At 47.1% G+C, this 26,218-nt stretch overlaps 1 protein-coding gene across 1 annotated transcript; it reads right to left on the reverse strand.

The window, feature by feature from the left end:
- Positions 1-628: 628 nt before the first annotated feature.
- Positions 629-24,308, reverse strand: LOC119970762 (sialic acid-binding Ig-like lectin 15). The gene is made up of 4 exons (XM_038805909.1): positions 24,232-24,308; positions 12,765-13,130; positions 4,632-5,015; positions 629-837 (listed from the first exon to the last, which is right to left on the reverse strand). The coding sequence occupies exons 1-4, from the start codon at positions 24,278-24,280 to the stop codon at positions 833-835; spliced, it is 804 nt and encodes a 267-aa protein (XP_038661837.1). The 5' UTR covers positions 24,281-24,308; the 3' UTR covers positions 629-832.
- Positions 24,309-26,218: the final 1,910 nt, after the last annotated feature.

The raw sequence follows: 26,218 nt of genomic DNA on the forward strand, positions 1-26,218 counted from the left end.
TACGCGGTTGCCGTCCTCCCCTCCGCCGCCCCGCAAGACATGGAGGATTGATCTTGCGGGGCGGCAGAGGGAAAAGAGTGCGTCTTTCAGAGACGCCGGCCTGACGATCGGTGGGCATCGATCGCGGGCCAGACCCTCCCTGAGCACCCCCCTGGTGCTCGATCTTCCCTCCGCCCCCCACAGGCCCCACACGCAGCAGTCACGCGCTGTTCACGCCAGCAGCAACCAGATGTGGTTGGCGCCGGCGTGAACCGGTCGTATTAGGCAGGCCGCTCGGCCCATCCGGGCCGGAGAATCGCCGCTCGACCGGAGCGGCGATTCTCCGAGCGGCCTGTCGCAAAACGCGACCGACACGCCGTTTTGGGGGGGGGGGGGGGGGGTGGGAGAATCACGTGCGGGTGCCAGGGCGGCGTGGTGTGAATCAACCGGCGTTGGGGTCAGAGAATAACACCCACAGTATTCCAAAGGGGGGGGGGGGCGGATTGTTGTTGCATAGTTGAGGTGCGTGAAGATTGGGCTGGAGGGGGAAATGTTTATTTTACCATGTTGTTGTCATTGTTTATGTCACTGTAATAAAAATTTTCAAATACCTTAATTAAATATTTAAATAAAAGTTTAACATCCCATCAGATCTTTGACAATGCAGTACTTCCTCAGCACAGTAGAGGGAGCCACAGCCTAGCGAGAGAAACAAGAACGGAGCAAAGACAAATCCTGTGGATGCTCCACCTTCAGGACTGGAGCCTAGTGGAGACGGACTGGAGACAAGCAAAGGGTCATATGGGGGGTCAGGGGGCGCAGGTATTTTCTCACCCTCAGCTTGTACAGTCGCTCAATCTGTGGGAAGAAACAGAAGAGTTAATAATTTTCAACTGGAGCTCATCCAAGAGATGTTCAATATTTTAAATGTACTGTAGATAAGAGATGGTGGATGGAAACTTCGCCACAGTCCCAGGGGATCATAGGCTGCTCGGCCCTCTGACAGGTGGGTGGTTTAACCTGAGGGTCACCACAGGCGGCGGGCGGGCGCTGCCCATTTTGCAGGATGGCTGTATGCTGGTGGAAGGCAGATCACTTGCAGGTAGGTCTAACATCAACTACTGGTACCATGATGTGTTGGGTACTCTGGATCCGTGGAGACTGCGTTTACCTCAGCAGTAACACATACAGGCTACCAACACTTGAAATAGTACAACACTATTTTATTAAGCTAGAAACTGTTGAACATACTTTCACTGTGGGTCGACACTATGTTAGATTAAACTAAAGACCTATGTCTATCCTAAACAGTCTATACTATCAACACATGGTAAAGATCTGTGCTGCAAGCTGTGAGCTCTGTCCTTCTGAGAGGCTGCATCCCGAATCAACGGGAAAACTCATGCCCTCTGTCTTTATAGTGAGTGTGCTCTAACTAGTGATTGGCTGCTGTGTTGTGTGTGTTGATTGGTCTTGCTGTGTGTCAATCAGTGTATGTGTCTGCACCATGATATACTGATGTGTATTATGACAGTTACGTTGAGAGGGCTGGGCCTTCATAGATAACCTCAGCCGGTACGGGAATTGAACCCAGGGTCGTCGGCATCTCTCCCCATCATGAATCAGCTCTCCAGCTAACTGGGCTAACCGACCCATATTAAACGACAGATATTTAATATATAGAATAATATAGAATTTAAAATTAACACTGTAAAGTCAGGCCAGGTCTCCAACCTTAAAGTTGAGGAAGATGCTTAAGATTTTTGAAGGACACAGAACATACGGGCAAGGAGCAGGAGGAGGCTATTCGGCCAATCTGCCATTTATTAAAAATTAATTTCTCGGGATGTGGGTGTCGCTGGCTAAACCAGCATTTATTGCCCATCCCTAATTGCCCCTTGTGAGCTTAAGTGGGTCGGTACAGACTCAATGGGCAAAATGACATCCTTCTGCACTGTATGTTCTATGCTCTATGTTGACCGGCGTCCCATCACCATCAGTGTTTTATTATGAATTTATCAGTTAATTGAATTTAAATTTCTCCCGCTGCTGTGGTGGGATTTGAACTCATCTTTCGAGGGAATTAGTTGCGGCCTTTGGGTCATTAGCTCAGCGCCATTACCATAATGCCACCAAACCTTTACTAAGCCTGGGAGAAGCAGATTTATAATTTGCATTCTGCTTTCTTACCTTTTTCCACTATTAACACTCTTTCCCGTACCAGCCTCCCCGAACAGGCACCGGAATGTGGTGACTAGGGGCTTTTCACAGTAACTTCATTTGAAGCCCACTCGTGACAATAAGCGATTTTCATTCATTCATTTCATTCATCCCTGAATGGCATCATTAACACTCCCCTTTGTCTCATGTCCATGTAATGACTCAGACCAGGCCTTTGAGATTGGCCAATTGCAATACGAGTTCCCTGATTAGTGGGCCAATCAGGGATTTTTTTTTTTTGTATATAGCAGGGATTGTCAGATCCTCTGCACTCCCAGGGTGAATAGCGAGCTGAATGCACATGGTTGTACTGCTGTTGGTTTTGTTAATAAAAGGAATTCCTTGATCCCGGATTGCCTTGATCCACTACAGTTTGCCTACCGCTGCAACAGGTCCACAGCAGACGCCATCTCCATGGCCCTGCACTCTACCCTGGAACAGCCTCCCGGACAGGCGCCGGAATGTGGCGACTAGGGGCTTTTCACAGTAACTTCATTTGAAGCCTACTCGTGACAATAAGCGATTTTCCTTTCATTTCACCTAGATAACAAAGATACTGATGTCAGACTCCTATTTATCGACTACAGCTCAGCCTTCAACACCATCATTCCTACGGAACTCATCTCCAAACTACGTGGCCTTGGCCTCGGCTCCTCCCTCTAGGACTGGATCCTGAACTTTCAAACCCACAGGCCACGATCAGTAAAGATAGGCAACAGCACCTCCTCCACGATCATCCTCAACACCGGTGCCCCACAAGGCTGTGTCCTCAGCCCCCTACTATTCTGATTATATGGTGTGGAGATGCCGGTGTTGGACTGGGGTGAGCACAGTAAGAAGTCTTACAACACCAGGTTAAAGTCCAACAGGTTTGTTTCAAACACTAGCTTTCGGAGCGCTGCTCCTCCCTCAGGTGAAAGGAGGAAGGAACAGCGCTCCGAAAGCTAATTCTCCTTGCACACCTATGACCGTGTGGCCAAATTCCCCTTCAACTTGATTTTCAAGTTTGCTGATGACACCACCGTAGTTGTTCAGATTTCAAACAATGACGAGTCAGAGTACAGGAATGAGATAGAGAATCTGGTGAACTGGTGTGATGACAATAATCTCTCCCTCAATGTCAACAAAATGAAGGAGATTGTCCTCAACTTCAGGAAGCGTAGTGGAGAACATGCCCCTGTCTACATCAATGGGAACAAAGTAGAACGGGTCGAGTTTTTAGGTGTACAGATCACCAACAGCCTGACCTGGTCCCCCCCATACCGATACGATAGTTAAGAAAGCCCACCAACGACTACTTTCTCAGAAGACTAAGGAAATTTGGCATGACCTACCACCAACTTCTACAGATGCATCATAGAAAGCATTCTTTCTGGTTGAACCACAGCTTGGTATGGATCCTGTTCTGCCCAAGACCGCAGGAAACTACAAAAGGTCATGAATGTAGCCCAGTCCATCACGCAAACTAGCCTCCCACCCATTGACACTGTCTACAATTCCCGCTGCCTCAGAAAGGCAGCCAGCATAATTAAGGACCCCACGCACTCCGGACATACTCTCTTCCACCTTCTTCCGTCAGGAAAAAGATACCAAAGTTTGAGGTCACGTACCGACCGACTCAGGAACAGCTTCTTCCCTGCTGCCATCAAACTTTTGAATGGACCTACCTCGTATTAAGTTGATCTTTTCTCTACACCTTGCTATAACTGTAACATTATATTCTGCAGTCTCTCCTTCCTTCCCTATGTACGGAATGCATTGTTTGTACAGCATGCAAGAAACAATACTGTTCACTGTAAACTAATACATGTGACAATAATAAATCAAATCAAAATCAAAGGAATTCTGGTGAAAGGACTTCTGACTTATTACAGTGACGACGAGGAAAAAGGAACGACCCGAAGGAACCTGCTCATTGTCAGTCGCCACATATTGAGGGTAAGCCTATTACAGTCCATATCTGTCAATATCTCCTTTGCCCCAACTTATCCCTGTTCTTCTATTCTGTCCCACCTCCTCCACCCTCTTCTCCTACTACATAATTCGTTGCTTATCTCATAAAGTCATAGAGTTTTACAGCACAGAAAGAGGCCCTTTGGCCCATTGCGCCTGCACCTATCTATTCTACTCCCATTTTCCAGCACCTGATCGGTAGCCTTGTAGGCCGTGGAATTTCAAATGTTCACCTCAACGCTTCTTAAATGTTGTGAGGGTTCCTTTCTTCAGTTCCGCAGAAGGGTTGTTTGGACTTGAAGCATTAACTCTATTTCTCTTCACAGGTGCTGCCAGACCTACTGCGTTTATCCAACATTTACTGTTTATATTATCATTTTCAATCACATTTAGGGCCCACTTTGTCAATTTAAATGAACAATTGTTTTTGCTTGTTCCTCCTTTGAATCACAAAACAGGCAAAAGCGAAATGGACGTACCTTTTATTTTGATGAATAGAATTATCCCTGTTATCAGGAGGAGGAGAAATTTAATCAGGGGGATGAGGCAGAACATCCCAATGATGAAGTTTGAGTAGTTGAAGCCAGCAGTGCCTAAAAGAATCTGACGGACATCTCTCCCGTGCTCATTGACAGCCACACAGCCGTATGTCCCTCTCAGCGTTGGGTCGAGAAACCTTCCTACAGTCTGATATTTGCCTGGCACTCGTGTGACCGTTGTGCCACCGCTGTCCTCGTGCACCGTGCTGTTTTCAGGGGCGATCCATGTGATGTTGGCAGGTGGCTCCCCTTCAACGCGGCACACAATGGTGTCTCCGGTTATATCATCCGTCACGGCCGACAGATCCAAGATGGTGGCTGGGGCTTGGGGAAGAAAGAGAGATGCAGATGAACAGTTTGGATTAGAACATAGAACATAGAACAGTACAGCACAGAACAGGCCCTTCGGCCCTCAATGTTGTGCCGAGCCATGATCACCCTACTCAAACCCACGAATCCACCCTATACCCATAACCCAACAACCCCCCCCCTTAACCTTACTTTTAAGGACACTACGGGCAATTTATCACGGCCAATCCACCTAATCCGCACATCTTTGGACTGTGGGAGGAAACCGGAGCACCCGGAGGAAACCCACGCACACAGGGGGAGGACGTGCAGACTCCGCACAGACAGTGACCCAGCCGGGAATCGAATCTGGGACCCTGGAGCTGTGAAGCATTTATGCTAACCACCATGCTACCCTGCTGCCAATTGGATTGGATTTTGTTTATTGTCACGTGTACCGAGGTGCAGTGAAAAGTATTTTTCTGGGGGCAGCTCAAACAGATCGTTTAATACATGAAAAGAAGCTAAAAGAAAAAGAAAAGACATAAAAGGGCAACACAAGGTCCACAATGTAGATACATAGACACCGTCATCGGGTGAAGCACACAGGGGTGTCATATTAATCAGGTCAGTCCATAAGAGGGTCATTTAGCATTCTGGTAACAGTGGGGAAGAAGCTGTTTTTGAGTCTGTTCGTGCGTGTTCTCAGACTTTTGTATCTCCTGCCCGATGCAAGAAGTTGGAAGAGTGAGTAAGCCGGGTGGGAGGGGTCTTTGATTATGCTGCCCGCTTTCCCCCGGCAGCGGGAGGTGTAGATGGAGTCAATGGATGGGAGGCGGGTTCGTGTGATGGACTGGGCTGTGTTCACGACTCTCTGAAGTTTCTTACAGTCCTGGGCCGAGTAGTTGCCATACCAGGCTGTGATGCAGCCCGATAGGATGCTTTCTATGGGGCATCTGTAAAAGTTGGTAAGGGTTAATGTGGAGAGGCTGAATTTCCTTAGTTTCCTGAGGAAGTATAGGCGCTGTTGTGCTTTCCTGGTGGCACCGTTGACATGGGCGTCGCTGACTGGACCAGCATTTATTGCCCATCCCTAATTGCCCTTGCGAAGGCAGTGCCAACCTGCCTTCTCGAACTGCTGCAGTCCAACTGGTGTAGGTACACCCACTGTGCTGTTAGGGAGGGAAATTGGTAAAGTCCGAATGGAACATCAGATCTGAATGAAGGATAAGTCGCAACACTCTGATTTTTAATCTCGAGTCCTGTCTGAAGCTTGTTAGTTGTAAGCTTGTGTCAAAACTAAACACATCCACACCCTGTTCAGAAAAGCAACTTTTGCATCGCAGGAATATATTCCAATTGGTGAAACCCATTTCACGAGGAATAAATTGAGGTTCTTGGAGGATGTGGGGAGGCTGGTGTCCCGCACAGACTTATCAGAATAAAACCAGGACTTCAACCGTCGATTTTTAAAAAAGTAAAAAGGATTTGATGGAGTTGACACAGAGAATCTGTTTGCTGTGGTGAAGAGCCCAGAATAAGGGGATATTATCTTAAAGTTCGAACCGCTCATGTGTGAAATCGGGAAACGTTTTTAACGCGCGGATGGTCCTATGAGGTATTTTGATATCTCTGATATTTCTGTTACACTGTGAGGCATGGAGTGTGGAGCACATCGGGATGGAGGGAGAGGAATGCTGACCCAGGGCATCATCAAGGGGCTCATATTGAATTTTTAAAAATAAAGATAGTTTTAACTGAACAGGGACTCACACACACACACACACAAATCAGGACATGTAATTTCAACTGTCATGAAGGTGGTGATGTGTTGGGTAAGCTGGGTCTGCGAGGACTGCGTTTACTGTAGTAGTGAGAGAGACAGGCTTCCAACACTTAAAGAAATGCAACTCGATTTTATTGAACTCTTAACTATCATACATACTTTAACTGTGGGTTGACACTATGCTGACTTGACTGGAGACCTGAGGCTAACCTGACCAGACTATCTTACTACCACATGGTGTTTGTTCTAGTTGCTGCTCACGGGCTCTGACTGTCTCAGAGGCTGGATCCCAAGAGAACAGGAAAACTAGTGCCCTCTGGCTTTATAGTGGCCGTGTTCTGTCTGGTGATTGGCTGCTGTGTTCTGTGTGTTTATTGGTCATCCTGTGTGTCAATCACTGCCTGTCTGTGCACCATCATACACGTGTGTGTATGTTATGACAGGTGGTGGCCCAGACTAATTGCACAACCTGACACTCCCTCCACAACAACTCACATAGACAATGTCCCCTCTGGAAATGTGGAAATGGGTTTCTCCCAGACTTTTCAAGATACACGTGTTATGTTCTTGTATTGTTCTCCAAGATACCCAAACCCGTCGTGTTTATAAAGAACATAGTGTTGCCCTGTAATAATGTTGGTGAACCACAAGCCTTCCCTTATATCGATCAAATGACCGCACAACCAGTTAGTTAGTTCAAAAGATGGTTTACTTACACACACGAGTTACCTCGACATGCACACACAATATCTACAACGAGTTAAACTACACCTATCAGCTACAATCACCGATACTTAACTTCAGGGTGACCGGCACTGTGCAAATGGATAAGGCCTTTATCTGGATTTCACTTGGCTGGTTCGAAGAAAGTGGCTCTGTCTCTGCTGGGCTCATCCATCAGGTAGCGATCGTTGGTCTTGAACTTGGCTGGCTGTTCCTGCTACAATTGGGTTAGCACAAGCCGGATCCAAAAGAGACAGAACACATGGCTGTGTCCTCTTTTATCCCTCTGAGATCTTGCGCTCTTTGGGGCGGTCCTTAACCTTGGACCCAATAGTTCGACAGGGCTCTGATCACTGTCTTCGATTTCGGCCAATAAAGGGGCGGGTGCCTTGGTAGCTGGGCGGGTCCTTAGTGTCATTGACCTTGGCACTTTCTGAGTGAGTGGAGTGGCGCCAATCAGTCTGTGGCTGTACCGGTTGTTTGATTGGAGTTCTATTGTCCTTGGAAAATGGGCCATTAAAATGCAAACGAGCGGGGGTTTCGATCAGGTCTGGTTACCTGTGTTACAGATACACATAGGCTCTGTATCTGTCTGAGTACTGGGTTGGCCATAATTCCCATGGTCCTTTGCAAGTGGCTATCTTAGATGGCTACAATAGAGTTTAAACCAACGCTAGTTTATTTTACACTACTTGAAATGGTTTGCACACTCTACTGAGTAACAGCTAATAAAATAATAGCATTGAATCTATGTTACAGTAATTAATTATCTCTCACTAATACAACCTACACTCTAACTCAACCTCACATTTTCCTGCTTCATCAACTTCTCCAACAGCTTCTCCCAGAATGCTTAGAGACGCAGCCTTTTATAAGACTACTCGGTGATGCCATCTACTGTTGATATAAAGGAACATCACCTTGTTAATCCTTTACTCTCCTTATATTATACATATCATTACAACACGTATTCCATCCAGTGCTGGTTTGCAGCTGGAGATCCTTCCTCCTCCGGCAGAGAGCAGGAAATGACCACATGCAGATGATCTTGCAAAGCCTTGGCGGGATTGATAAGACACTGAAACCTGATTGGATGACCCAGATATGTCAAGGGACCCGGGTCAAAAAGCCACAGTCCACAGAAAACACTGGGCGGGATTCTCCGTTTTGCCGGCACCCGGGAGTTTTCCGATGGTGTGGGGCTGCCCCCAATGGGAAACCCCATTGATGGGCTGGTGTAACGGAGAATCCCGCCGGCGGGTCGGGGAAGAAATGTGGCACGGCGGGGCGGAGAATCCCGCCCATGATCTATGCAGACGGCTTAAATGCCATTGCCCTTTTTGTAATGACCAGTTTGAAATGATTGGAATGTTCTTTCAGATATTTTATGAATGAAGCATACTTTTGCAAAAATGAAGTCATGTGGAAGAACTGACGAATCGGGGTTGAATCCCTGCATGCGGGTCTTACGGGTGTAATACAGGGGCTGTTTAGCACAGAGCTAAATCGCTGGCTTTTAAAGCAGACCAGCAGCACGGTTCGATTCCCGTACCAGCCTCCCCGGACAGGCGCCCGAATGTGGCGACTAGGGGCTTTTCACAGTAACTTCATTGAAGCCTACTCGTGACAATAAGCAATTTTCATTTTCATTTCATTTTCAATAAGTATACACCATTGTTTAGTGAGTTAATAAAGTGGAAAAGTATGCTAAGTTTGTTTTGTGTCATTAATACCTAGTACGGCATCCGGACCTTTGATGGAAGTGAGACCCCCTCCCCTGCCATATTAGACATCAAGAATCCTCTTTTCCACAGAGTTGTGAATGCCAGTTGGAGCTTTTAAGACTGCAGATAATTCTTGAGTAAGAATTTGGAGCAAAAGTAGGGAAGTTAAAATAGGCGGAGACGGTTCTGGAGAAACCATCGTTGAATGTTGTAAAAACCCATCTGGTTTACTGACGTCTTTTTGGGAAGGAAGTCTGCCGCCCTTACCTAGTCTGATTACATGTGACTCCAGACCCACATGTGACTCTTAAATGCCCGCTGTATTGGCCCAGCTGGATGGCCAATGCTGGCCTTGCCAGTGATGGCCACATGCCATGAAAAAATAAAGGACAATAAGTAGAGACGATCCATGCTTTAAATAAATGCCGGAGCAGGCTCGATGGGCTGAATGGCCGACGTCTGCACTATAAATTCTATAATTCCATGGGCTCCCAGTGTTCCATCAACTGGGAATCTTCTGCACAAATCCATTATTCTATATGTTGTTTTCAATCTTGAATCTCTGACGCTTATTAATTATGTGTCAGGGACCAAATTGACGAACATGTCCACATTTGTACAATCCAGTTCATAAACATTTCGCTTTGAATAATGCCTGGTCAATACTGCTTGTTTGGTATCGACACATGAGTTGGATATTGGAATGCAGAGTAAAATGTCAAAATTTTCCGACGATACTAAGTTTGGAGGGAGTGATAAATAGTGAAGACGATACGACTCGACAGCAATAGGACACGGGTGGGTTATCAGAGTGAGTGAAGTTGGAGATGGATTTCATAACAGGTGACGCATTTTGGCAGCGGGGGTAAGGAGAAGCAATAGAAGTTAATGGCAAAAATTCAAAAGAGTGTGCGGGGGTAGAAGGTGCATTAATTATTCAAGACACAGGCAGGACACGGTGAGAGAAATGATTAGCAACAGTTATGGAGTCCTGGGCTTGAATCGAGGTATTGAGGGCAGAAGCAGGGAAGTTATGCTGAACTTTTCTGGAGCTCTGGTTAGGCGCAACGAGAGTATTGCGTCCAGTTTTGCTCACCACGCTTTGGGAAGGATGTGAGGGCCATCGGGAGGGAGCAAAGGAGATTTCCCAGAATGGTTCCGGGGATGGGAGGTGTCGCCATCTGGGTTGGCCACTTACAACAGGAAACATGGACGTTCGCAAAGCCTAAAGGGAAATATGGCCAATGTAAGATTCAGGCAGGCACAGAGCCAGCATGTATATTCGTGAGCAGAGAATCCAGACAGCATAGAAACCCCCCCAACCGATTAGCATATTAATGGCCCATCTCCATAGGACAAAGGACTGATACTCAGGTAACCGATACAATTCCAGACAACCCGGCGCCACTCCCTTTACTCAGGAAGCATAAACAGCCAAGGTCAATGGCCGCTTAGGACACGCCCAGCCATCAAGGCACCCGCCCCCTTTATTGGCTCAGATCGAAGGCAGTGATCGAGAACTGCCCAATTAATTGGGTCCAAACCTAAGGACCGCCCAAAGGAGCGCAGAAACTCCCCAGGGATAAAGAGAGACACTGCCATGTGTTCGATCTCTTTTGGACCTGGCACTCCGGCAACGTCCATCTCCAGCTGCAGCACCACCAGAATCAAGTTCAAGTTCAACGCCCGCTACCAGGCGGATGATCCTAGTCGAACCGCTTCTCCAGATCCAGCAGATCCAGATTCGAACAAAGGCCACTGTTCCTCTGACCTAAGCCAGGTGCCTGAAGTTAAGTACAGGTTGTCATAGTTGTTAGGTGTAGTTTAGCTCGTAGTGTTTTTGTTGCATGTGTCAGTTAATCTTGTGTGTAAATAAAGTATTATTGAACTTGAACTAACTAACTGGTTGTTGGGTCTTTGATCGATATCCTGTTGTGGTGGTATCATTTGATACCTGGGGACTCTGAAAACAATATAATATCGATATCTAGACAAAAGAAGGGCAACCTTATTGACTGCCATATTTTTAGCGAGTAAATATAGCAACAGAGGGCTTTCAGTTCCAGGGTTAGGTTGGAGAAGTTGGGATTGTTCCCCTTGGAGCAGCAGAGATTGAGGGGAAATTTGATAGACGTGAACACAATTATGACAAGTTTAGATAAAATGGACAAATAAAATCTCTTCCCGTTAGCTAATGATACAGGGACTGGGGGGGAGGCACAGATTGATGGTGTTTGGGTAAGAGATGGAGTGGGGGAACGTGAAGAATGCAATGAATAATCTGGAACTGATGGAAGAGGAGGTGACCAATAATTTCAAAAGAAAATTGTATTGGCACTTGAGAATAAGCCAGGTAAAGACGATTGAACGTGGGATTTGGACTGAATGGATTGAGAGGCAGCATGAACTCAATGAAAACCTCCTTCTGTGCCATTGTGATTCTACGATTAATATTTAATTTTTGAAGTGGGACAAATTGGATAGCTTTTTAGAAGTGTCAGCAGAGACACAATACTATGAATAGACTCCTTCTCGGCTTGATCATGCTACGATTCTATGAAGTAGGTTTTAGTATTTTAGTCCATACGTTGTGCCTCTACAGTAAACATTTACTCCCTCCATCACTGACACACAGTAGCAGCCGTGTGTACCATCTACAAGATGACCTGCTGGAACTCACCAAGGCTCCTTTGACAGCATCTTCCAAGCCTACAACCTCTACTGAAGAATCTTGCTTTGGACAACATGAAGATGGCTTCATAGTCTTGGATATATTAGGTCTTTCTTAACAACTGAAACTATATGGGCATATATAGTAGAAGATACAGGTATGGAGCTGACTCCATCCTAGGTCTTTACACATCTACACCCATCTGTAGACTGAACCTAGCTCTGGGTCATATGTCTCCTTACGTCACTGTGTGGGTGATACTGAACTCAGTCCCACATTAACAGTATATGTCCAGATCTTACCGCTACATCTACCATCTAGAAGGACAACAACCAACGAACAAAGAACAAAGAAAAGAACAGCACAGGAACAGGCCCTTCAGCCCTCCAAGCCTGTGCCGACCAGTCTAACCTAAAACCGTACGCAGATCCGAGGTCTTTATCCCTCTATTCCCATCCTATTGTATCTGCTTCCACCACCTCCTCCGGCAGCGAGTTCCAGGCACCCACTACCCTCTGTCGGCAGCAGATATCTGGGAACACCACCACCTGGAGATTCCCTTCCAAGCCACTCGCCATCCTGACTTGGAAATATTTTGCTGTTCCTTCACTGCCCTTGGGGCTACATCCTGGAACTCCCTCCCTAACAGCACAGTGGATGTTCTTGCACCCACGGACGGCAGCGGTTCAAGCAGGCAGCTCACAACCACCTTCTAAAGGGCAACTAGGGACGGGCAACAAATGCCCACCTGAACAGTGACACACACATCCCATGAATTCATTTAAAAAATATATCAAAACTATCCAATGGCTAAATCAGAAAATATACCGGTTGTCAAAAGTTAGGTTTTCATACTATCGTCGACCTTGATCTTTTCTTACCAACAACCCGTAGTGTCGTCACATCCTGAATCACATTTTCCCGTCTCCTTTTCTTGATGTGGACGTGACAGAAGTAATCACTGGTGTCGTTCAGCTGCAGGTCACTGATCCTGAGGGAGGCGTCTCCTTGGGTAAGGTTTCCGATCAGTTCATATCGATCTTCTTCATTGACAGTAACCGAGTTGGTGACGTGAGATTTAGCAGCGAGGGAACGAGTGTGATTAAACACGGTGCACTCTGTGTATGGATCCCCCTTCATCCAGAGGACAGTGACGGAGCTGGCAAACCGGTCAGGGGGAGTGAAGGTGCAGGGCAGCGTGACAGAATCTCCTTTCATCCCAGTCACAGGCCCCGTGTTGTTCTTACCTGAGATAGGGAAAGATTTGAAAGAATATACAATGTAAGCCTACTTGTGACACCAATAAAGATTATTATTATATGGATAGAGTTTACATTCTGTTGGTCCGTGTGGCAATATTCACTGAATCAGAAAGTGAAGCACCTTTAAAACAAATACGAGAAAAAATTGCATTTCTGTAGCACCTTTCACAACCTTGCGATGTCTGAAAGCACTTTTGAAGTTTAGTCACTGCTGCAATACAGGAAACACAGCAACCAATTTGTACACAGCAAGCTCCACAACCAGCAACGTGATCATGACCAGGTTCTGTTTTTATTGCCATCGGCTGAGGGGTAGACATTGACCCGGACACTTGGGGTTACCTCCACAGCTCGTTTTCCACATGAGGGCCATGGGAGCGTTTCCAAACCCTGAACGATCAGGTGAGACATCAGTTTGCGTTCTTACCTGAAAGGTGGCACTTCTGACAATGCAGCACTCCTCCAGAACCCAAATAGGTGGAGGATATTCGGCCCTTTGAGCCTACTCTGCTATTCGGTAAGATCATGGCTGGGCGGGTTGTGTCTCAACCCTGCTTTCCTGTCCACCTCCCCTTGGCTCCATTGTCTGTCAGAAATCTGTCTCACTCAGTTTGAATATATTCAATGACCCAGCTTCCCCTGCTTTCTGGGAAAGAGGATTCCACAGACTAACGACTCTCCGAAAACATTCCCTTTTTCTCCATCTTATTTCAAAACCTTTGCCCCCAGGTTCTAGTCCCCGCCACCCCACAAAGGAAACACCTGTCAGGTATCTACCCTGTCAAATCCCCTCAGGATCTTATGTGTACAATACTGATTACGGTTATAGCGTGTCAACATGAAAAAGACCCATTTATCCCTACTCTCAGTTTCCTCTAAGCTCAATGCATGCAAATATTTTAACCCCCACGACATGAGATATTCTTTTGCATAGTAACCTTTGATGGGGCATAGTTTTTAACAAAAGGAGGCTGCCATTTAAGGCGTAGTTGAGAATAACTTATTTCCTCTCTGAGGCTCCTGAATCTTTGGCACTCTCTGACCCAGAGATAGGGGGAGGCAGGGTCAATGAATATTTTTAAGGCTGAGGTGGATGGATGCCGAGCTGACAAGGAAGTCAAAGGTTATCAGGGGGCAGGCGGAATGTGACGTTGAGGCCACAATCACATTAGCCATGATCATATTGAGTGGCGCAGTGGTCCAAGGGGCCGAATGGCCTACTCTTACTCAAAATTCATATGTCCCAATGTTCATGTGAGGCAACGCCTGAGTTAATTGCCTTAGAATACTCCGTTTCTGATCTCCTCTTGTGGCCTTAGTATTTATATGGCTGATTCAGTCTTGTTTCTGGCAATGTTGAAGCCGATGTTGAAGGCAGGGAGTTCTGTGGCGGGATTGCCATTAAATATCAAAGGGAGATGTTTAGGTTCCCTCTTGTTGGAAATGGTGCCTGGTACCTGGGAGGTGTGAATGTTACTTGCCACTTATCAGCCCAAACTTGAATGTGGACTATGTGTTGCTGCACATGAACACGGACTGCTTGAGTATCTGGGAATGATGGAGTTCAGGGGTTAGGTGTACAGGAAATGAAACAAACAGGACTGTGAAGTGAGGAAAAGGTGGGGGTGGGGGGGTGGGGGGGGGATATTTGAAATGAAACGAAAATTGTTTATTGTCACGAGTAGGCTTCAAATGAAGTTACTGTGAAAAGCCCCTAGTTGCCACATTCCGGCGCCTGATCGGGGAGGCTGGCACGGGAATCGAACCGTGCTGCTGGCCTGCCTTGGTCTGCTTTCAAAGCCAGCGATTTAGCCCAGTGTGCTAAACCAGCCCCTGACAGCTCTCTCAAAGAGCCAGCCTGGACACTGTGAGCCAAATGGCCTCGCATGACTCTCTGATCCCAACTGTCGACAATCTGATTTTTCAACTTTCAACAAATTCTCACCTGCCACCACAAGAATTGTTTGAAATGAGCTTCGGGGTGTTTTATTGGAATATTCCTTCAGATTCACAAGACAAACAGTTTGCCGATAGTTATCGTGTCGGGATAGCTGTTTCATCATTTTTTAAAAAATATTTTTTATTCACCTTTTTCACATTTTCTCTCAAATTTACACCCAACAATAAACAATCATCAGTAATGAATGTAATGTCAATCCCCATATCAATAACAACGATCCCATCCTCCCACCAAACCCCAGACATTGGCCCGCATGTTAACATAAACAAATGACAAAAGGAATCAGGAATCACCCTTCGTCACCATTAACACATACAGTCTCCCTCCCCCAACCCTCCCAGCCCCCAACCCCCCTAATGCTCGATGTGATCCAATTCTAAAAAGTGCAGAATGAATAACGCCCAAGAATTGTAGAACCCCTACATCCTTCCCCTCAGTTCAAATTTGACCTTTTCAAGCTTTAAGAATTCCAACAGGTCCCCCCGCCACGTCAGAAAACAGGTTGGAGAGGTTGATCTCCACCTTAACAGGATCCGTCTTCGGGCGATCAACGAAGCGAAGGCTACAACATCTGCCTCCGCGCCCGTTTCCAACCCTGGCTGGTCCGACTCCCCGAATATGGCCTCCTGAGGGCCCCGGGCCAGTTTCACGTGCACCACTTTAGAGATTACCCTAAAAACCTCCTTCCAGTAATCCTCCAGCTTTGGGCAGGACCAAAACATATAAATGTGGTTCATATTCCACATATGAACCATCTTCTACTCCCTCAGAGAGCCGGCACATCCTCGCCCTTGTGAGGTGTGCTCTGTACACCACCTTCAGCTGTATCAGCCCCAACCTCGCACACAAGGTGGAGGCACTCACCCTCCGGAGCACCTCACACCAGAACCCCTCCTCCATACCCTCTCCCAACTCTTCCTCTCACTTTGCCTTGATCCCTTCTAGCGGCGCCTTCTCCTCCTCCAAAATAGCCCCGTAAACTGCCGATACTACCCCCTTCTCCAGTCCTCCTGTCGTCAGCACCTCCTCCAGCAATGTGGAAGCCGGCTCTACTGGGAAGCTCTGTACCTCCTTTCTGGCAAAGTCTCGAATCTGCATGTATCTAAATATTTCCCCCTGCTCCAGCCCATACTTACCTGTTTAATCATTATGGAAGCGTCATTCTCTCTTGGATTCCCCATCACTCGATAACGCTCGCCATTATTCTGGTGGATCCGATTCGCAAACCGGCTGCTCTGTGGGTTTAGCGATGGGTAATTTGTGTGACTAAAAAGCACCATATTTGTTCACTTTTCCATCCACGTGACTGTGATCTTACCTTTATACCGCAGCTGAGGGTGAGTGAACTTGCAGAACAGACCAGTGGCCTTCCCTTTCCGACCCGTCACCTTATCTGGTGTCTCCACGCTCCAGCCGTTCTCGCTGAAACCTGCGCAGCATCACAACGTAACTCAGAAGGGCACAGAATTAATAAAAGATCTCTCAACCTTCTCAAACTTCCTCCAGTGCATTCTCAGACTAGCGAGGGCTCCTTTGACAGCCCCACATCTAGAAGGACAAGGGCAGCAGCTGCATAGGAAAACCACCACCTGGAGAGTCTCCTCTAAGTCACTCACCACCCTGACTTGGAAATATATCGGCCGTTCCTTCACTGTCGCTGGGTCAAAATCCTGGAACCCCCTCCCTAACAGCAGAGTGGGTGTACCTACACCATATGGACTGCAGCGGTTCAAGAAGGCAGCTCACCACCCTTATCAAGGATAAATAGGGATGGGGCGATGGGCAGTAAGTATTGGTTATGCTGGTGATTCCAAACAATTAATTAAGAAAAAGACTTTCCTTCCAAAAACCTATTTTTTTCTTAACTCGTTCACAGGATGTGGGTGTCGCTGGCTGGGTCAGCATTTATTGTCCATCCCTAATTGCCCTTGAACTGAGTGGCTTGCTCGGCCATTTCAGAGGGCAGTTTATTGTCAACCCCATTGCTGTGGATCTGGAGTCACATGTAGGCCAGGCAGGGTAAGGACTGCAGATTTCCTTCCCTAAAGGACATTAGTGAACCGGTTGGGTTTTTAATGACAATCGATGATGGTTTCATGAGTTTAATTCCCGGTTTTTATTGAATTCAAATTTGGTGGTGGAGGCAGGAACTCTCATAACATTTAAGAAGTATGTAGATGTAGCGTTTGCGATCTCAGGACAGACAAGGGTGTGGGCCAAGTGATGGAAAAAATGGGACTAGGATGGTTGTTTTTGACCGGCGCAGAGGCGATGGGCAGAATGGCCTTTCCGTGCCGAATGATTCTATGACTATGAGTGACTGCGACAGAAAAAGGAGAGAGAGAGGAAGAACTTCGGAGAGAGAGAGAGGGACAAACAGAGTCTGTGAGAGAAAGAGAGAGACAGGGAGACTGTGAGAATATGTGAGAAGACTGAGAACCTGGGAAAAGGTCAAAAGCCTCAAACATAAAAGAGAAAGCAAAAGCAACTAAATTTCCTCAGAATTACAAGCCAGTTCTGAAAGCGAAGCTGGTTATTGCTCCCTGGCGAGGAAAATGGTTTGAGTTTCCGTCTGATGAAACATCTTAGTGGGCAGTGAGAGCGTTGGACCAGACAGGATGAAATATCTTCTTCATCGAGCCTATCTAATGATCTTGTCGATACCTCTGAGACAGCATTCATTCCAACCCATTGCAAAACCTATTCTGGCGTGAATTGAGCTGCTACTGATTTAACATTCATCCCACGCTCCTTGATTTCAATCCAAGACACCGAGCTGCTCTTTTAAACATCCTGCAGCTTGCTAACCCATTGCAGGGCTCTCTGACCTGCAGCCCCATTCTGAAACAGTTATTCGTCCAGCCACCTTCCTTTAGGAGGAGTTTAAATTGGTTTTATTTGGTTGGGTGCCTGCTCTCCCTATCCGTTACTCTGGGAAATCTTCAGTTCTCTCCTGAGATCTGTTGGTATTCACAGCTCCCCCTGTTCCATTCTATTTTCCCAGTCCATGTTCAGCAGCCAAGTAACATCGGCAGGGTCTGTGTCCCCATTGCCTTAACTCCAATAACAAATTAACTGGGGTTTCTGCAGCCTCAGCAGTTCATGGCATTGTGCTTAAGCAGACCAATAAGAACATAAGAACATAAGAACTAGGAGCAGGAGTAGGCCATCTGGCCCCTCGAGCCTGCTCCGCCATTCAATGAGATCATGGCTGATCCTTTGTGGACTCAGCTCCACTTTCCGGCCCGAACACCATAACCCTTAATCCCTTTATTCTTCAAAAAACTATCTATCTTTACCTTAAAAACATTTAATGAAGGAGCCTCAACTGCTTCACTGGGCAAGGAATTCCATAGATTCACAACCCTTTGGGTGAAGAGGTTCCTCCTAAACTCAGTCCTAAATCTACTTCCCCTTATTTTGAGGCTATGTCCCCTAGTTCTGCTTTCGCCCGCCTGTGGAAACAACCTGCCCGCATCTATCCTATCTATTCCCTTCATAATTTTAAATGTTTCTATAAGATCCCCCCTCATCCTTCTAAATTCCAATGAGTACAGTCCCAGTCTACTCAACCTCTCCTCATAATCCAACCCCTTCAGCTCTGGGATTAACCTAGTGAATCTCCTCTGCACACCCTCCAGTGCCAGTACGTCCTTTCTCAGGTAAGGAGACCAAAACTGAACACAATACTCCAGGTGTGGCCTCAATAACACCTTATACAATTGAAACTTAACCTCCCTAGTCTTAAACTCCATCCCTCTAGCAATGAAGGACAAAATTCCATTTGCCTTCTTAATCACCTGTTGCACCTGTAAACCAACTTTCTGTGACTCATGCACTAGCATACCCAGGTCTCTCTGCACAGCGGCATGCTTTAATATTTTATCGTTTAAATAATAATAATAATTTAAAGGGGCTGGTTTAGCTCACTGAGCTAAATCGCTGGCTTTTAAAGCAGACCAAGCAGGCCAGCAGCACGATTCGATTCCCGTACCAGCCTCCCCGGACAGGCGCCGGAATGTGGCGACTAGGGGCTTTTCACAGTAACTTCATTGAAGCCTACTCGTGACAATAAGCGATTTTCATTTCATTTCATTTTATTTCATAATCCCGTTTGCTGTTATTCCTACCAAAATGGATAACCTCACATTTGTCAACATTGTATTCCATCTTAACCTATCCAAATCCCTCTGCAGACTTCCAGTATCCTCTGCACTTTTCGCTTTACCACTCATCTTAGTGTCATCTGCAAACTTGGACACATTGCCCTTGGTCCCCAACTCCAAATCATCTATGTAAATTGTGAACAATTGTGGGCCCAACACGGCTCCCTGAGGGACACCACTAGCTACTGATTGCCAACCAGAGAAACACCCATTAATCCCCACTCTTTGCTTTCTATTAATTAACCAATCCTCTATCCATGCTACTACTTTACCCTTAATGCCATGAATCTTTATCTTATGCAGCAACCTTTTGTGTGGCACCTTGTCAAAGGCTTTCTGGAAATCCAGATATACCACATCCATTGGCTCCCCGTTATCTACTGCACTGGTAATGTCCTCAAAAAATTCCACTAAATTAGTTAGGCACAACCTGCCTTTTATGAACCCATGCTGCGTCTGCCCAATGGGACAATTTCTATCCAGATGCCTCGCTATTTCTTCCTTGATGATAGATTCCAGCATCTTCCCTACTACCGAAGTTAAGCTCACTGGCCTATAATTTCCTCCTCTCTGCCTACCTCCTTTTTTAAACAGTGGTGTCACGTTTGCTAATTTCCAATCCACCGAGACCACCCCAGAGTCCAGTGAATTTTGGTAAATCATCATTAGTGCATCTGCAATTTCCCTAGCCATTTCTTTTAGCACTCTGGGATGCATTCCATCAGGGCCAGGAGACTTGTCTATCTTTAGCCCCATTAGCTTGCCCATCACTACCTCCTTAGTGGTAACAATCCTCTCAAGGTCCTCACCTGCCATAGCCTCATTTCTATCAGTCGCTGGCATTTTATTTGTGTCTTCCACTGTGAAGACCGACCCAAAAAACCTGTTGAGTTCCTCAGCCATTTCCTCATCTCCCATTATTAAAACTCCCTTCTCATCCTCTAAAGGACCAATATTTACCTTAGCCAATCTTTTTTGTTTCATAGATTTGTAAAATCTTTTGCTGTCTGTTTTTATATTCTGAGCAAGTTTACTCTCATACTCTATCTTACTCTTTATAGCTTTTTTAGTAGCTTTCTGTTGCCCCCTAAAGATTTCCCAGTCCTCTAGTCTCCCACCAATCTTTGCCACTTTATATGCTTTTTCCTTCAATTTGATACTCTCCCTTATTTCCTTAGATATCCACGGTCGATTTTCTACCGTCCTTCCTTTTTGTTGGTATAAACCTTTGCTGAGCACTGTGAAAAATCGCTTGGAAGGTTCTCCACTGTTCCTCAACTGTTCCACCATAAAGTCTTTGCTCCCAGTCTACCTTAGCTAGTTCTTCTCTCATCCCATTGTAATCTCCTTTGTTTAAACACAAAACACTAGTATTTGATTTTACTTTCTCACCCTCCATCTATATTTTAAATTCCACCATATTGTGATCGCTCCTTCCGAGAGGATCCCTAACTATGAGATCATGTGAGGTTGGGATTATTGGAGGGCATATGTGAAAGCTCCAGGGATACAAATATAGGATATAGGGCGCAGAAACAGGCCATTTGGCCCAACCAGTCTATGCCAGAGTTTCTGTTCCACTGGAGCTAAAGAAAATGATTTGATAACATTTTTCCTCAGTAACTGAAATTTCTAATGTCCAAAATGCCGCCCTTTGGGAAGGCGGTTGCATAGTGGTTTTCTCACTGGACCAGTATTCCAGCGGCCCAGGGTACTTTGTGGTCCCAGGTTCAAATCCCGCCATTGCAGATGGTAAAATTTGAAATCAATAAAAATCTGGAATTAAAAGTCTAATACTGACCATGAAACCCTTGTTGTAAAAACCCAACTGGTTCACTAACGTCCTTCAGGGAAGGAAATCTGCCATCCTTAGTCTGGCCTATGTGTGATTCCCGACCCACAAAAAGGTGGTTGACTCTTAACTGCCCCCCTTAGGAGCAATTAGGTATGGGCAATAAATGCTGGCACTGCCTGCGACGGCCATGAATTAATAAAAAAAGGTTTTTTTCTTTATCCATTAATGAGGTGTGGGTGTTTCTGGCTGGGCCAGCATTTATTGCTCATCCCTAAATGCCCTTGGGAAGGTGGTGATGTGTTGCCTTCTCGTACTGCTGCGGCCCATGTGGTGTAGGTACACCCACAGTGCTGTTAGGGAGGGAGTTCCAGGGTTTTGATCCAGTGGCAGTGAAGGAACGGCCGATATATTTCCAAATCAGGATGGTGGCGTTCCTTTGTTGGGAATCTCCAGGTGGTGGTGTTCCTTTGTCTCTGCCGTCCTTGTCCTTCTAGATGGTGGTGGTCGTGGGTTTGGAAGGTGCCGCCTAAGGAGCTTTGGTAAGTTGCTGCAGTGCATCTTGTAGATGGTACACACGGCTGTTACTGTGCGTCGGTGGTGAATGTTTGTGGTTAGGGTGCCAATAAAGCGGGGCTGCCTTGATCTGGATGGTGTTGAGTTCCTTGGGTGATCTTGGAGCTACACTCATCCAGGCAAATGGATAATATTCCACCACACTCCTGACTAAAATGAAGAATACAAATTTCTCAATGACATGATTAACTGCAGCAAATGAAAATTCTTGTGTGTTTTAAAGCCTTCATTAAAATCTTTACTTAAAGGTCTCAACCTTCTCCAAAACCTGAGCTTGGACTGGATAGATTTTCCCCGAGCTATGATTCCGGTTAGATTGTGAAATCTGAGCATACGTGGTGTACCCATTCCCCTGGGTGCATCTCAGTGTAATTCAGTCATCTGCATTGATACATCCACCCAGGGTTGGAAACTCCAAGTTACGCAATGTCTTGCTCACTGAAGCTCATCCTGCAAGCTGCCATCCTGTTATACCCACCACCAGTAACTGCTGTGGATGCGTTGGCAAAGCACATGAAGATACTGTCACCTGGTGGCCGTGCGGTCGGGGCAATGCATGGGCAAGTGAACAGTGCATCCCAAAGCCCCTGGAATCATTAGCACCCTTCATGGTAACCCATGATAGGCTTGATGTCAATTGGCGGACTCCGCCTCTGTCTACTGCCCACCCAAAGCACCCAGACCTCTCTCCCCTTCCATTCCAATCAACGACAGCCGGGTGAACCCCCACTTTTGGAAGTACTTCATTTTGGTTGAAAGATTGAAAAGAGACATTTTGAACGAATCATTTTAAAGAGGGTTCACGGACAGAGAGACGTGTTCTGCATGTGGACAAATCTTTAAAAGTGATGGAACAAGCAAAATATGGTGGTTTTATTAAAATAGGGATAAAGGCTTTTAAAAAATTAAACTCACAGGACGTGGGCATCGCTGGCTAGCCCAGCATTTAGTTGCCCTTGAGAAGATGGAGGTGAGCCGCCTTCTTGAACCGCTGCAGTCCATGAGGCGTAGGTACACCCACTGTGCTGTTAGGGAGAGAGTTCCAGGACTTTGACCCAGCGACAGCGAAGGAACGGCCGATATATTTCCCAGTCAGGATGGTGAGTGACTCGGAGGGGAATTTCCAGGTGGTGGGGTTCCCATACGGCTGCTGCCCTTGTCCTTCTAGATGGTTGAGGTTGCGAGTTTGGAAGGTGCAACTGTACTGTTCCTCGCAATGGACATCAGCTAACCTCCTTACCCAGAGAGTGTGGAGCATATGTAGGATAGTTAATGTGAACAGTATAGGTGTATTTAATGGAAAACGAGATGGCCAGGATGGTAAAAGGAACAGAGTGATCTGTTGATCGGGTGAGTTGGATGAAGAGTGGAGACTTGTATGAAGTATAAACCTCAACATAGACCTAGGGCGGGCTTCTCCCATTCACCGCGCTGAAATCGCGCTTGGCGCGGGGGCTGACAATGGGCGTCAAACCCGAGATCGTGTCCGACGCCGCTCTCGCGAGAATCGGCGCCAATCGGACGCGCACGGTCGATGCGGCGCCGGTCGGGGGCCATCGAAAGAGGCCCCTGCGGCGATTCTCCAAGTGCAGCTGGCGGAGTTCCCGCCGGCGTGGTTCTCTCATGGTTCCACCCGGCAGGCACTCGGCTTGGCATCTACGGACTCAGTCCGCGGCCGCCCTAGTGGGGAGCAGGGGCATCATCCACCGGGCTGGGGTGGGGTCTGCAGGACGGCTAGGCTATCGATCGGGGGCCACCGATCCGCGGGCGCACGCGATCTGTGGGGGGGGGGTGCCTATCTTCTTGATGCTGCTCCGTGGTGTGGGACCGCCATGTTGTGCGGGGTGGCCGACGCAGGCTGCTGCCGTGTGCACGCGCGGACCCCTGACCGGACGTACAGGACCCTATATCGGCAGCCGGAGCTGCAAGGAGCACTCCAGGGCCCTGCTAGCCCCCTGCAAACCGGAGAATCACCCTGGGCTATTTCCAGGTAAGTCCAGAGTGATTGGCGCACGTTCTTTCGCTGGCGTGGGGGACATAGCCCCATTATTGGAGAATCCCGCCCCAGGTTCTGTTTCTCTGCTGTAACGTCTATGTCATTCTGTGTACCGAGCAGATCTATGACCACTCTGGACTGCCCAGTTCAGTGACTCATTCGACAAACTCAGTGAGCCACTGGGGTTGATACAATCATTAACTGGCTCATTTTTCTTCAATTTGTGTCAAACCACATAACAACAGTTTGTTGTTTTGTTAATTCAAAATGCTCCCACCACTTAACCAAAGGGTAAAAGAGCATCCAGCGTTTAGCATTAAACCTTAAAGTTTCTCCCAAGTATGGTAAAGAATTCATGAGGGTGACGAGATGTTTAACCAGTCTTGAAGTTAATCACCTTCGTACTGGACTTAGGAGTGACCGAGAAGGTGATTTCGAAGCTGTTAGTACTCGCTGTGGGTCCTCGCCGGGATCTGACTTGAATCCGTTAACAATCTATCAATAATCTAGAGAGCGAGAGGGTCAATTTCTGGCCGTTCATGACAAATTGAAAAGACAAAGAAATAAATGATTGCTACACTTAGTGAGTTACCCACCTCCAGTGCAAATGGCCATGGCGATGAGACAGATCAAAACGACCAGCATGGTCCTCCTCAATCCCCCACTCTTCAGTCTCTGGGCTGAATCCACTCAGCACTGAATGATCCTGAACCGCTTCTACTTTGCTTCCTCCAGGCAGTGAGCGTTAAAATGCACACTCCACCCACAGCCAGGCACTTTAACGCTTCGATTGCCAGGTTAAAGTGTGAACTGATTGCCTCCTGCAGACTGTTGAGATCCTCAAGAGATGAAAATGAAAATCGCTTATTGTCACGAGTAGGCTTCAATGAAGTTACTGTGAAAAGCCCCTAGTCGCCACATTCCGGCGCCTGTCCGGGGAGGCTGGTACGGGAATCGGACCGTGCTGCTGGCTTGCTTGGTCTGCTTTCAAAGCCAGCGATTTAGCCCAGTGAGCTAAACCAGCCGGTTAAAGAGACAATGGGAATCATCAGGGAGGACTTCGGACTTGATGCCTAGGTGGGAAAACTGGCATTGCGGAGTCTCAGCTCCCTGAAATCAGCCCGATTTCAATGTGAAACCAAGGGATCTGAAAGTGACACATATTCGCAGCACTGGAAAAGGTCCTTCAGCACAACGGATCAATGTTGGTGTTTATGGTCCACACGAGCTTCCTCCAGCCAGTCTTCATCCAACGCGATCAACAGGTCCTTCTATGCCCCTCTTCTATACCCCTCTCCCTTGTGTGTTTATCGAGCTCGTCCCTAAATGCAGCTTTGGGTGGCAGGGTGGCACAATGGTTGGCACAGCTGACTTACAGAGGCAGGGACAGAATCGAACATGGGTCCCTGGAGTCTGCACATTCTCTCCGTGTCTGCGTGGGTTTCCTCCGGGTGCTCCGGTTTCCTCCCACAGTCCAAAAATGTGCGGGTTAGGTGGATTGGCTGTGCTAAATTGCCCCTTAGTGTCCAAAAGGTTAGGTGGGGTTACTGGGTTATTGGGATAGGGTGGCAGCCTGAACCCAGGTAGGGTGCTCTTTCAGAGGGTTGGTGTGGACCCAATGGGCCGAATGGCCTCCTTCTGCACTGCAGGGATTCTATCTTCGATGAATTGTCTCACCTGTGGTGTTGAGTTCTCACCATTTCCCAGATAAACATAGTTCTCCTGAATTCCTGCCTATTGGATTATTAGTGACTGTTTTATATTCATGGGCCATGAGATTGGACTCCTCCATGACTGGGAAAATCTTCTCTGCGTCTGCCCTGCAGAACTCTTTCAACATTTTAAAGATCTCTGTCGGGTCACTGCTCAGTTTTCTCTTTTCTAAGGTCAAGATTTGCATTCATAGTTCAGAAAAGTAAAGTTGGCATCGTCCCAGAGGGCCATCGGCTGCTTTCCCCTTTGAGGGGGAGAGCTGACTGGTGGTGGTTTAATCTGAGGGTCACCACACCTCAGGCAAGGGGCAAGTTTGAGAAGGCCAGCAGGTATGGGTATTTAACTTCAGCCGGTATGGGAATGCATATAGCACCATCTATGCCCGCTGGGCATTTTAAATCACTTCACAAGCCAAGGCAGTACATCTGAAGTGTAGCCACTTTGGAAACAGAGTGGCCAATTTGCACACAGCAAACTCCCAGGAACATAATAATGAAAATTGCTTATTGTCACAAGTAGGCTTCAATGAAGTTACTGTGAAAAGCCCCTAGTCGCCACATTCCGGCGCCTGTTCGGGGAGGCCGGTATGGGAATTGAACCCGCGCTGCTGGCATTGTTCTGCATTACAAGCCAGCTATTTAGCCCACTATGCTAAACCAGTCCCAGTGTGTCATGAAAACATATTAGGGAAATCCAATGTTAATGGGCCTCAAAAGATTGCAAACAGCTGGAAACTTACAGCAATTTAGTAAGAATGGGTGAAGAACAAGAATAGATCTAGGGGCAGCACGGTGGCGCAGTAGTTAGCATTGCTGCCTCACGGCGCCGAGGTCCCAGGTTCGAATCCCGGCCCTGGTTCATTGTCCGGGT

The sequence above is a fragment of the Scyliorhinus canicula genome, chromosome 8, assembly GCF_902713615.1.
Source record: "Scyliorhinus canicula chromosome 8, sScyCan1.1, whole genome shotgun sequence".
Classification (NCBI taxonomy): Eukaryota; Metazoa; Chordata; class Chondrichthyes; order Carcharhiniformes; family Scyliorhinidae; genus Scyliorhinus; species Scyliorhinus canicula.

Coding starts and splice junctions, on each gene's coding strand:
- LOC119970762 (XM_038805909.1), bottom strand. CDS start 24,280: ATGCTGGTCGTTTTGATCTGTCTCATCGCCATGGCCATTTGCACTGGA. Junction 13,131..24,231: donor CATGGCCATTTGCACTGGAG/GTGGGTAACTCA, acceptor TCCCTATCTCAG/GTAAGAACAACACGGGGCCT. Junction 5,016..12,764: donor GACGACACTACGGGTTGTTG/GTAAGAAAAGAT, acceptor TTCTTCCCCAAG/CCCCAGCCACCATCTTGGAT.